Below are 13,003 nucleotides of genomic sequence, written 5' to 3'. Positions count from 1 at the left end.
TAGTACCTTTCAGAAATGTTTAGCCTTCTCATTATTCCAAGATATCTTAAAATGTATAGAGTTGTGATGATCTGGCGCTCTCTGTGCTGCCCGCACCTCTTTTCCAGCTTTCTCCTAGGGATCTGTTTAATTATTAATGACTCTGCTGGTGTAGTTGAGAGACACTTCTCCAATTTGGCTTATGTTGCCAAGTTAGCGATATTGGCTAAAAATATAAAAAACTGTGCGGGAAAGTTCTGTATGACCCTCCCCCCTCAAACTTTTCCTAATTTATTAACATCTTGGCAGATTCTTTAGCTTGTCCACTTTCCCACCTTATTGCTAATTAAGGAATCCCTCGTTTCCCATACTTTCGAAACAATCTATCTTCCTCAGCCTTAAATATAGTCCATGGCTAAGCATCCATTTGCATCTGAGGCAGAGAATTCCCCTAAAAATCATAACTTGGGGTAAAGAAATATTTTCTCATCTAGCCTAGCATGAAATAATATCCTCTAGTTCTAAGTTCTCCAGCCAAACAAAATTGCCTAACGGATCTACAGTATCTTGCCGATATAACTCGGGATCTTTTATGATTTGTTAAGATCATCTCACATTCTGCAAACCTCTTGTTGGTTTTAAGGCCATATTACTAAATTCTTCTTTGTCAGGGTCAGTCACTGAGTGTATTCAAACAATGTTTTGGATATTAAGCTAATCAAGGGATTAGGGTTTGGACAGGAATATTGAGCGAAAGTAAAAGATCCTAATAGAGAAACTCAGCAGGTGAGGCAGCATCTATAGAGCAAAGGAAATAGGCAACGTTTCAGGTCGAAACCCTTCTTCAGACTGATGTGAGGGGGGGGGGGGGGGGGGGGGGGGGCAGGGCGGGGAAGAAGAAAGGAAGAGGCGGAGCCTGGGGGCTGAGGGAGAGCTGAGAAGGGGAGAAGAAAGTAGGGACTACCTGAAATTGGAGAAGTCAATGTTCATACGGCTGGGGTGCAAACTACCCAAGCGAAATATGAGGTGCTGCTCCTCCAATTTACGGTGGTCCTCACTCTGGCCATGGAGGAGGCCCAGGACAGAAAGGTCGGATTCGGAATGGGAGGGGGAGTTCGCTGAGCCACCGGGAGATCAGGTTGATTATTGCGAACCAAGCGGAGGTGTTCGGCGAAGCGATTGCCAAGCCTACGCTTGGTCTCACCATTTCCACATATTTCGTTTGGGCAGTTTGCACCCCAGTGGTATGAACATTGACTTCTCTAATTTCAGGTAGTCCCTACTTTCTCCTCCCCTTCTCAGCTCTCCCTCAGCCCACTGGCTCCACCTCTTCCCGCTCCCCCCCCACCCTCACATCAGTCTGAACAAGGGTTTTGACCCGAAACGTTGCCTATTTCTATCGCTCCATAGATGCTGCCTCACCCTCTGAGTTTCTCCAGCATTTTTGTCTACCTTCGATTTTCCAGCATCTGCAGTTCCTTCTTAAACATAAAAGATTCTAATGCCTTGTGGAAGCATATAAAAGGCAGACTGTGACATCAATGTGCATGTAGCACTGATTTTACATTAGGACTTGGTATTCTATAATGAAGGATGATACAAATTTAGGTTTATTATCTTCATTTGTACCGAGATACAGTGAAAAGCTTTGTTTTGCATGCTATCCAATCAGATTAGATACTATACATAAAATTAAACCAAATTCCAGTACAATAGGTAGAGCAAAGGGGAAGATAAAGTGCAGAATATAGTTCTCACCATTGTAATGAATCAGTTCCATGGACACAGTTCTAAAGACACTGTGAATATAGACAAGTTCCATAGACAAGTGTCATTGACCACTAGTATGTTACATTATGCGTGCCATGTATGATTTGAAAGGTGTATTATTGTTCATGACAGTGTGACGTTACATCATTTGTTATGTAGTTAAATAATTAATAATGGCTCACTCGCCATTAGGATCCATGCCACATTTGTGTTTGAGTCGTCATACAAAAGGGTGGCTACTGGGCTACATGTGTACTCTGCTAAATAAATAAAAGTGGACTCTTGAGCAACACATGCACAAGTAGAAAATATGGATATCATTTTGGATAATGTATCAAGTAGTAGAGGGAGAAGGACAAAGCATACTAAAACTACAATTATAGACAAGTAATGGGAGATAAAACATGCTCCATGATTAACATATCTAATGGATGCCTTGGTTAAGTCACCGTGGAGATGTTGTGGATCTTCAGGGAAACAAAAGGCAGAAACTTTGTGCAGAACAGAGATTCAAGATTTCACATGTCTAATCATGGTGAGTGCAGATGATTAACGTCAGTTCTCCAACTTCAAACATCATTTACAACCAGCTTTATTTTACTTTTGTTTAGTTTATTGTCACGTGTACCGAGGTACTGCGAACAGCTTCACAAATTACTCAATAAATCACATTACTACCCTCTCCTACCTAATTGAACTCATACCTAATGTTCATTGCTCCACCATGCTCACACACAGTCAACAATATTCAGTCTCTGAATATCAGGATTCGGCCTCTTTTTGGCGGTCTTGTAATAATGAAAGATTGATGAGAGTATACGCTTAATAAATGGCTAAGTAATACAGTTCACAACTCTTTGCACTTATATGGGTTTCATTGTCATATCTTTCAGCAAGGTATTGGCATGGTGCATATTATGAAGGAAAACAAAGTTGGCAAAGGATGTTAGGTCAGTATCACAGAAAGGCTGATCAAAACCTAAGGTACATGTTTGAGTAGAAATAGGTTACAAAACATGGAGACTTCCACAGGCAGAATTATTAATTTTCTAACCGTTTCCTACCCAGTTTGATGGGCCAGGAGATATATGTTTTAATTAATTTTCAAGATCAGGTTCTGGAAAGACCAACATTTCCCCTCCCTAACTACACGCAGGGAAGTCATCGTGGATTGAGTTCTTGAACTACTGCAGTTCTTCTGTTGAAAGTACTCCCTCTATTGGGAAGTAAGTTCTAGGGTTTATACCCAGAAACAGTGAAGGAGCAAGGATGTATTTCCAAGCCAGAATGGTGAAAATCTCAAGATAAGATTCAGGTGGTCAAAAGTTTGCAAAACAACTTTCTAAACATCAGGGCTCAGTCCTTGCAACCAGTTAGCAAACAACAGTGGAGGAAATGCTGTCCTGTGATGTCCAAACATAGAAACATAGAAAATAGGTGCAGGAGTAGGCCATTCGTCCCTTCGAGCCTGCACCGCCTTTCAATATGATCATGGCTGATCATCCAACTCAGTATCCTGTTCCTGCCTCCTCGCCATACCCCCTGATCCCTTTAGCCACAAGGGCCACATCTAACTCCCTCTTAAATATAGCCAATGAACTGGCCTCAACTACCTTCTGCGGCAGAGAATTCCAGAGATTCACCACTCTCTGTGTGAAAAAAGTTTTCCTCATCTCGGTCCTAAATGATTTCCCCCTTATCCTTAAACTATGACTCCTTGTTCTGGACTTCCCCAACATCGGGAACAATCTTCCTGCATCTAGCCTGTCCAACCCCTTAAGAATTTTGTACGTTTCTATAAGATCCCCCCTCAATCTTCTAAATTCTAGCGAGTACAAACCGAGTCTATCCAGTCTTTCTTCATATGAAAGTCCTGACATCCCAGGAATCAGTCTGGTGAACCTTCTCTGTACTCCCTCTATGGCAAGAATGTCTTTCCTCAGATTAGGAGACCAAAACTGTACGCAATACTCCAGGTGTGGTCTCACCAAGTGCAACTGCAGTAGAACCTCCCTGCTCCTATACTTAAATCCTTTTGCTATGAATGCTAACATACCATTCGCCTTCTTCACTGCCTGCTGCACCTGCATGCCTACTTTTAATGACTGATGTACCATGACACCCAGGTCTCGTTGCATCTCCCCCTTTCCTAATCGGCCACAATTCAGATAATAATCTACTTTCCTGTTTTTGCCACCAAAGTGGATAACCTCACATTTATCCACATTATACTGCATCTGCCATGCATTTGCCCACTCACCCAACCCATCCAAGTCACCTTGCAGCCTCCTAGCATCCTCCTCACAGCTAACACTGCCCCCCAGCTTCGTGTCATCCGCAAACTTGGAGATGTTGCATTCAATTCCCTCATCCAAATCATTAATATATATCGTAAATAGCTGGGGTCCCAGACTGAGCCTTGCGGTACCCCACTAGTCACTGCCTGCCATTGTGAAAAGGACCCGTTCACTCCTACTCTTTGCTTTCTGTCTGACAATCAGTTCTCTATCCACATCAATACTGAACCCCCAATACCATGTGCTTTAAGTTTGTATACTAATCTCTTATGTGGGACCTTGTCGAATGCCTTCTGAAAGTCCAGATATAACACACCCACTGGTTCTCCCTTATCCACTCTACTAGTTACATCCTCGAAAAATTCTATAAGATTCGTCAGACATGATTTACCTTTCATAAATCCATGCTGACTTTGTCCAATGATTTCACCACTTTCCAAATGTGCTGCTATCCCATCTTTAATAACTGATTCTAGCAGTTTCCCCACTACCGACGTTAGACTAATTGGTCTGTAATTCCCTGTTTTCTCTCTCCCTCCCTTTTTAAAAAGTGGGGTTACATTAGCTACCCTCCAATCCTCAGGAACTACTCCAGAATCTAAAGAGTTTTGAAAAATTATCACTAATGCATCCACTATTTCTGGGGCTACTTCCTTAAGTACTCTGGGATGCAGCCTATCTGGCCCTGGAGATTTATCGGCCTTTAATCCATTCAATTTACCTAACACCACTTCCCGGCTAACCTGGATTTCACTCAGTTCCCCCATCTCATTTGACCCCCAGTCCCCTGCTATTTCCAGCAGATTATTTATGTCTTCCTTAGTGAAGACAGAACCAAAGTAGTTATTCAATTGGTCTGCCATGTCCTTGTTCCCCATGATCAATTCACCCGTTTCTGACTGCAAGGGACCAACATTTGTTTTAACTAATCTTTTTCTCTTCACAGAATCTGTAACAACTATTATATAAGAAGTATGTTCATTAGAAGATAAAGGGGATACCTGTCTGCTGTCAGTTACTTGCTGCTGTCACTGGTCTGTACACCAGTTAGTCCTGCAAGAGAGTAAGGTGTATATTAGAGAATATGTTGCAATATAGTCAGTTGATATTTCCTTCAAGGTTGAATAGAATGTTAGGTATGTTTAGTGAGGTGAGAGACGATCTCCTAGGTCCTTGCCTTTGGTTTCTCTGAAGATCCAATACTTCCCTACAGTTCCTCTACCAAGATGTAACAGACGTGACAGCAAGACTACGAGTAATAGTAAAATCAGGAAAATAAAAGGTGCCAAAGAACAATCTAGATCTAAGTCGAGATCAGAATAAAAGGAAAATGAGTTAGAGACGAGAAAGCCAAATGTTGAAAAAGGCAGAGGTGAAGAAATGGATGGGAAATAGGACATTGATTAAGTCGAAATCAAAGCGTGCATCTCATTCTGTCAAGGTCCAGATCAAAGGCTAAATCTAGTTCCAGGTCTAAATGGATCTCTAAAACCAGATCACTTTCAAATTTTTGTTCATCTTCATGCTCTGTCAAGATCAGTGTCTCGTTCTAGTTCCAGATCACGCACAAATTTCTAAATTTCCTCCCTGTTCATTTTCTATGAAAGTATTAATGGATCTTTTTCTGGCAGGTTTATCGTTAGCTCTATCACATATAAAACAAACCATCGACACTGATAGGTTGTACATTTTTCAAAATAAACAAAATCTATTTGGTGCTAAATTAAAAATGTATAGTGGGCCTGTACTGTCAGGAGGTTTCTTGGGTAGGTATACTATGTGCAGAGCAAAGGCACCAATCACTGCTGGTGTTGTTGAATATGCACAATGAAGTCTTAAGTTACATTGTGTAAGAAAGAACTGTAGATGCTGGTCTAAATCAAAGGTAGACACAAAATGCTGGAGTAACTCAGCGGGACAGGCAGCAATAGATTTGTTGCTCTACAGTACTGGAGAGACAGGTATGATCCTGACTACGGTGCTGTCTGTATGGAATTAGTACGTTCTTCCTGTGACTGCGTAGATTTTCTCCCACATTCCAAATACGTGCAGGTTTGTAGGTTAATTAGCTTCGGTAAATTGTCCCAAGTGTGTAGGGTGATTGATGGTCAGTGTGGACTCTATGGGGCAAAGGACCAGTTTCCACGCTGTATTTCCAAAACTAAAACTAAAACCTAAATTATGACATGTATGCAAATTATTGACCATGCATTTTTCTCCATTGTGGCACATGTTTACAGGCAAGTCAAATTCTCTTTCTCAGCTAATTCTACCACGTCGTATGATAATAGAGCATTTCCCCTTTATGAAAAGTAGCCTAGTGTTAACTGCATGCAGAGGGCACAAATAGCTTGCTTTGCCATACCATATCAAATGGTTGCAAATTAAGACAGTATTGCATTGTGATCTCTTTGCTTGTTTTTGGTCACAGTCCAATTTTGTACCCAGTGTTTCTAACCTACATTTGTCTTTGAAGATCCTTCAATGGCATTAAAACACATTGTTGAGAGTTGTGTGTGGGGAATGTAGAGTTCTGCAGTAGATGGGATGAAATTCTCCTTTTTGATCTTAAATTCATAACATGACAGGTGTTTATCAATTTTCACCCCATTTGTCCCACTCCTTCCGAAGAACGCAGAAAATACCACCAATTTACATTGTGTTTATTTTCTAATCAGGAGATAAATCAGAGTCCAGAATTTGGATAGTGTAACACCATATTTTTGTTCGCCATGTCACCTAATTTTCAATGAAAAATGGATGTAATAAATCAAAGGCTTCCTGAAAATTATAATAATTTGTGCAATGATGGGCGAATACAATACACTTGACATCATATTTTCAATGATGTATGCTTGGCAATGCTAGCTGCAGACCATTCATGTGGAAATCAGCTTTGACATCAGCTATAAGCCTTGTTTCAACAAGACCTGTCCTGCTCTATGAGCTGCTCACCTCCCCCCCCTCACTACCAACTCTAGTACTGGACCTACCTATTTTCCACTCCACGTTCTGCAAGACTCGAACAGATCAAAGAAATACTTTTCAGTATTCACAGACTTATGGTCCACTCGATTTCTCAGTTTTGGACATGAACTAAGCAGACCTGCTGCAAAACTAAATGCATTTGGAGGCAGCACTCAATTTCTGGGCAAATCAACTTTTCTTTACATGTAAATTATTTTATGTCTGTAATATTGATTCAGATATTGGTAAATGCTTTTTACCTAGTGTTAAAATCCCCCTGCAAAATCCCTAGAAATTATTAAAAAGCTAAATCATCACAATATGTATGCACTCTGTAAATGTAATTGAGCACTCCTTCACACTCAATTGGAAACACCACTTACAGAGATCGGGAAATTAAAGCTAATGTGTTTTGTTCCTTTTCCAACCAGTTCTCCTTGTGGGTAAAAAGCTCCTTTCTGTGATGCCGAGTCTTGCTTTAATTCAGTGGCTGAACAAATGATCAGAAATAGTTAGGTTTTTTTTTGCACTTGGAGAATGTGAGGAGCACCTGATCAATTTAGGATAGGAAAGTCTGAACTGTAAAAATTAGAAATCTACTGATTAATCAGCAAGGATTTGTTAAGTAAAGGTTGGTTCTGGCCACTTAATAGAATATTTTGAAGCAATAAAACACAGCATGAGCTCTGTTTAAATTTTGCAAAGGCAGTAAAAAGTTAAAAATCATGCATTTTTTTTATCTTACTGAGATAGTTTTACAGTATTAATAATTTTTTCCAATCATTTCAGACTTCCGGATGGATTCACCCAACTGTTGAATTTAATGCAGCTCTACTTAAATGATGCATTTCTGGAATTTCTTCCAGCTAATTTTGGAAGGTAATGAATTATTTTGTTTTATAAAATGGATGATTACATCAGAAAGTATATAAAAAGGAAACAATGGATGTTGTTGAAAATGGAAGTGGATGTGAGGAAACATTTGAAAAGAAAGCTGTGACTGAATCTGTGCACTTCCCGAGCTTTTTGTGAAATCATGCATAACCCACAAAGTATTATGTATAATACATAGCTCGTACTACACAGTTACAGGGATGTTGCAGGGACTAGAAGGACTCAGTTATAGGAAGAGACTAGGACTCTAATCTTGTGCTCTTCCGGTTTGCGAGGTTTTTCTATTTGCGCATAAATGGTAGTCGATACTGCTACGATTTGCCACCTGCTCACTCACTGTTCTCCTGTGCTGTGAGTGCAACAAGTTTCATTCCTATTGGTGGTATATTGTAAAAGTTAGCGTGGTATAAAAATCTTAAAAAAACGCGCGTGTGCAGATCGATCTCCTCTCCTGCCAGTCAGCGCCGCGCGAATTGATGTCTTCTGTCACTCCCTTGGATGGTCCGCCCCTTCCTGCACCATGGCAGGAGCTGAGGGATGCTGCGGATGGTTGGCGTAGGTCTCCAACTGGACACAATTTTCGGAGGGACGGGAAGTGGCACGTGGCGGAGTCGGAGATGTCGCCAAACGGAAAGCAGTGACTCTGATCCTGGCGGAGGAGAACGGCCAGTGACCAGCGTCAGCTGTGAGTCCCCATCGTGCCGCCAACTCTAGCCCCTTCCCTTCTGGTCCCCCTCGCCTGCCCCCCTCCCCGTGATACCCTCCTCTCCCCCATGGCTTTTCCCTGTCTTTTCTCCGAGCTCTCTTCTCCTCCCCCTCCCATCTCCCCCCCCCACACACCCCCCTTCCCCACAACCCCTCTCTGCCCCCCACACCCCCCCCCCCCCAAAAGCTCCCCTGCCCCACTGCCCCACCCACCCACAAACCCCCCCTTCCCACACACCCCTCACCCCCCCCCACCCCCACACACCCTGCCCACACACCCCCTGCCCCCACACACCCCCCCCCCCCACAACCCTCCCTTGCCCACACCCCCCCCCACACAACCACCCCCCCCCCCCCCCCCCCCCCCCCCCCCCCCCCCCCCCCCCCCCCCCCCACCATCCCCCTCCTCCCCCTCCGCTACTCCCCTCTCACACATGAAGAGGAGGGGGGGGGGGGGAGTGCTGGGGGATGAGGGGAAGTGAGCCGCACCTACGCAGTTAGGGGCTATGGGTGAATGGTGGAATATTGTTTTGCGGGAACGGGATGCGTTGGGGGAACGGGTGAGTGGTGGAATATTGCATTGGGGAATGGGTTGCATTGGGGGATCAGGCCTCCCATGTGACTGGAACCCAATGGGTTCCACTTAGTCTAGTAACTAATAATTTACTGCATATTAATTGTTGTTGCATCTAAAATATGGAAAGCTACAGGAAGTAGAAATTTCATTATTTCAGTATATATCCAGTGCACATTACAAATAATCACTCTTGAATATTTAAGAAAATAATGGAAATAATCTGATCCCAGGGCTGGTGACTGGTAGTTTCATCGAACTACCATTCGTAAGAAAATCTGGTTCACAAATTTCATGTCGGGGATATTCCCAATGATCTTTTATGTGAACACAAGAAAGGATGAATTTTGTATTCAGCTGATGTTCTTTCATGTTTGTGATTTTTAAAAATATCAGTAGTATTTTTCCCCCAGGTTGCTGTAAATATATTGGTGCTTGGCATTTCTTTTAATAGCTATCGCTGATCCAGCATTTTCTATTTTATGCTCCTGACCAATTTCTTTTGTTGCCTATACATTCATTTTGGTCTGTTGTACTCTCTTTAGTTTAACATTTTATAAACAGATTTTTGTTCTTAAATTGTTACAAAATTATTGCAAATTGTCCACAACAGGCTTTCCCCTCCTCTATCCCCTATCCTTTTTTTCCAGTAGTATGTATCTGTTTTGTAAACGAGAGAGCAACCTGGTATTAATGATAAAAGCATCTTGTTTGACAACTTTTGTTATTGTTCATGGGTGTCGGCATCTATTATCCACTGTGAACAGTGGATGCAGTAAAGTGTCAGCCACAATGGTGATCTGAAATTACAAAAAAGCGCACTAATGGGCTTTTTAGGCAACTGCAGGAGACTATGCAGTCGCCACATGGTTGCCATATGTTCGCGGGTGGTCGCCTTCATGGTCGTGAGTAGTTCCTGCATTCTGGGAACGAGTTGCAGCCTCATTATCGTCGCCGTGAATTTTTCAACATGTTGAAAAGTTAGCGGCGACTAGAATGAAGCCGCTATGGAGCCCTAGGTGGGTCGGCAGGAGGTCCTAGTGGATTGCCAGGAGGTCGAATGTTCTCAGAGGTTCCCGTAGGTTGGAACCAGTGCTGACTGGTGAATTTCATTGGCCCATTGGGGAAAAAAGGGTTAGCAGTAGTTTTCAGAACCAAGGATAACCAACCGGTATTGTTAAATGTCCACCGAGCTTCACAGCCGTATCTCTGGCTTTTTAAAAGTTGTCTCCACTCCTTCTCCCCCCTTTTTTTAAAGGATTTGCCGTGCACTGTGCTTTAGCCATCTTTTTACAGCACCAATCTTCCTGTTCATCACGTTGTGTGTCTGTTTCACCTTGGCTTTGCACCGTGTGAATTATTTTAGACAGTGCAAGCGGGTGGAGTGCTAAAAATTTCACACGGGCTGGTGAAGGAAGCGATGTGTTTGTGTGTGTGTGTGTGTTCCACTTTTTTTTTTTTTTTTACATGACCTCGTTTTTTTGGGTTTTTTTAAATTTTTTTTTTTATAAAATAGTGTGTGAAGAAAGAAAACGAATAAATGAAGAAAGTTGAGAAAGAGAAAATAGAAAAAAGAAAATAAAATAAAAAAAGGAGATCATTATTTATAATCTTGACCAACCCTCGTCCAGTCCTGAAACAGTTATTTTTTACAATTGTGTTGCACCATATGATTCCAAAAAAACGACGAATGGAGACCAACTCATTATGAATTGGTCTGATTTATCCATTAGGAGGAATCGCATTTCCTCAAGATGAGCTGTGTCCAACATACTTGCAATCCACATTTTAAGCGTTGGTATTGATGTACCCTTCCAAAATTTAAGTATTAATTTTTTTGCTATTATGAAACCATAGTTAATGAATAGATTTTGAGATGTGTTCAATTTATTCCCATCTTCCATTACGCCAAATATAATCATTTCAGTATTAGGTTCCATTCTTGTCTTGAATAATTTTGTAAATATTTAAAAAATATCATTCCAAAATCTATAAAGTTTTATGCAGGAAACTAAGGAGTGTGTTATAGTTGCATTTTGGGCTAGACATTTATCACAAGTGGCGGATATATTTGGATAAAATTTGTTCAATCTTGTTTTTGAATAATATAATCTATGTACAATTTTAAATTGAATTAGATTATGTCTTACAATAATTGAACATTAATTGAATGGTAGTGCATGTCGGCACAAACGATGTCGGAAAAAAGGGGATGAATATTCTGCAGCGTGACTTTAGAGAGCTCAGAAAAATGTTGAAAAGCAGGACCTCCAGGGTTGTTATCTCCGGTTTGCTTCCAGTTCCTGGTGCTGGCCGAGAGCAGGAACAGGGAGATACGGGACCTGAACGTGTGGCTGAGGAACTGGTGCACGGGGCAGGGATTTAGATTCTTAGATCACTGGGATCTGTTTTGGGGTAAGGGGGAACTGTACAAAAGGGACGGATTAAATCTTACAGGTGTGGGACCAGCATTCTGGCAGGCAGGTTTGCCACTGCTACATGGGTGGCTTCAAACTGAATAAGGGGGGTGGGGTGTTGAATGGGATAGTGGAGGATGGAGTTAAAGGGAAAGGGTTTCTTAAATGTGTGAGCGTAGAGACTGAGGGGTGTAAAATGAGGGTAGAAGAAATAGGTAGCAAGGTGAAAAGTAAAAGTGGCAGGCAGACAAAACCAGGGCAAAAATCAAAAAGGGCCACTTTTCAACATAATTGTATAAGGGGTAAGAGTGTTGTAAAAACAAGCCTGACGGCTTTGTGTCTCAATGCAAGGAGCATTCGTAATAAGGTGGATGAGTTGAATGTGCAGATAGCTATTAATGACTATGATATAGATGGGATCACAGAGACATGGCTCCAGGGTGACCAAGGTTAGGAGCTGAACATCCAGGGACATTCAATATTCAGGAGGGATAGACAGAAAGGAAAAGGAGGTGGGGTAGTGTTACTGATTAGAGAGGGGATTAATGTAATGGAAAGGAAGGACATTAGTTTGGAGGATGTGGAATCGGTATGGGTAGAGCTGCGAAACACTAAGGGGCAGTAAACGCTGGTGGGTGTTGTGTACAGGCCACCTAACAGTAGTAGTGAAGTTGGAGATGGTATCAAACAGGAAATTAGAAATGCGTGCGACAAAGGCAAAACGGTTATAATGGGTGACTTCAATCTACATATAGATTGTGTGAATCAAATTGGCAGGGGTGCTGAGGAAGGGGATTTCTTGGAATGTATGCGGGATAGTTATCTAAATCAACATGTAGAGGAACCAACGAGAGAGCAGGCTATTTTAGACTGGGTATTGAGTAATGAGGAAGGGTTAGTTAGCAATCTTGTTGTACGTGCCCCCTTGGGCAAGAGTGACCATAATATGGTTGAGTTCTTCATTAGGATGGAGAGTGACATTGTTAATTCAGAAACAATGGTTCTGAACTTAAAGAAAGGTAACTTTGAGGGTATGAGACGTGAATTGGCCAAGATTGACTGGCAATTAATTCTAAAAGGGTTGACGGTGGATATGCAATGGAAGACATTTAAAGGCTGCATGGATGAACTACAAAAATTGTTCATACCAGTTTGGCAAAAGAATAAATCAGGGAAGGTAGTACATCCATGGATAACAAGGGAAATCAGGGATAGTATCAAAGCGAAGGATGATGCGTACAAATTAGCCAGAAAAAGCAGCATACCGGAGGACTGGGAGAAATTCAAAGACCAGCAGAGGAGGACAAAGGGCTTAATTAGGGAAGGGAAAATAGATTATGAAAGAAAACTGGCAGGGAACATAAAAACTGACTGCAAAAGTTTTTATAGATATGTGAAAA

The 13,003-nt window shown here is 41.8% G+C and overlaps 1 protein-coding gene across 4 annotated transcripts in view; it reads left to right on the top strand.

The window, feature by feature from the left end:
* The window catches only part of lrrc7 (leucine rich repeat containing 7), a 368,217-nt gene that overhangs the window by 238,976 nt on the left and 116,238 nt on the right, over window positions 1–13,003 (top strand). For all 4 annotated transcript variants that reach the window (XM_055641900.1, XM_055641899.1, XM_055641901.1 and 1 more), the window contains one exon: window positions 7,803–7,892. In XM_055641900.1, coding sequence (XP_055497875.1) covers window positions 7,803–7,892 — 90 coding nt within the window. The remainder of the gene's footprint in view (window positions 1–7,802; window positions 7,893–13,003) is intronic.

The sequence above is a fragment of the Leucoraja erinacea genome, chromosome 10 (genome assembly GCF_028641065.1).
Source record: "Leucoraja erinacea ecotype New England chromosome 10, Leri_hhj_1, whole genome shotgun sequence".
NCBI lineage: Eukaryota > Metazoa > Chordata > Chondrichthyes > Rajiformes > Rajidae > Leucoraja > Leucoraja erinaceus.
This window is presented reverse-complemented; position numbering and strand designations above follow the sequence as displayed.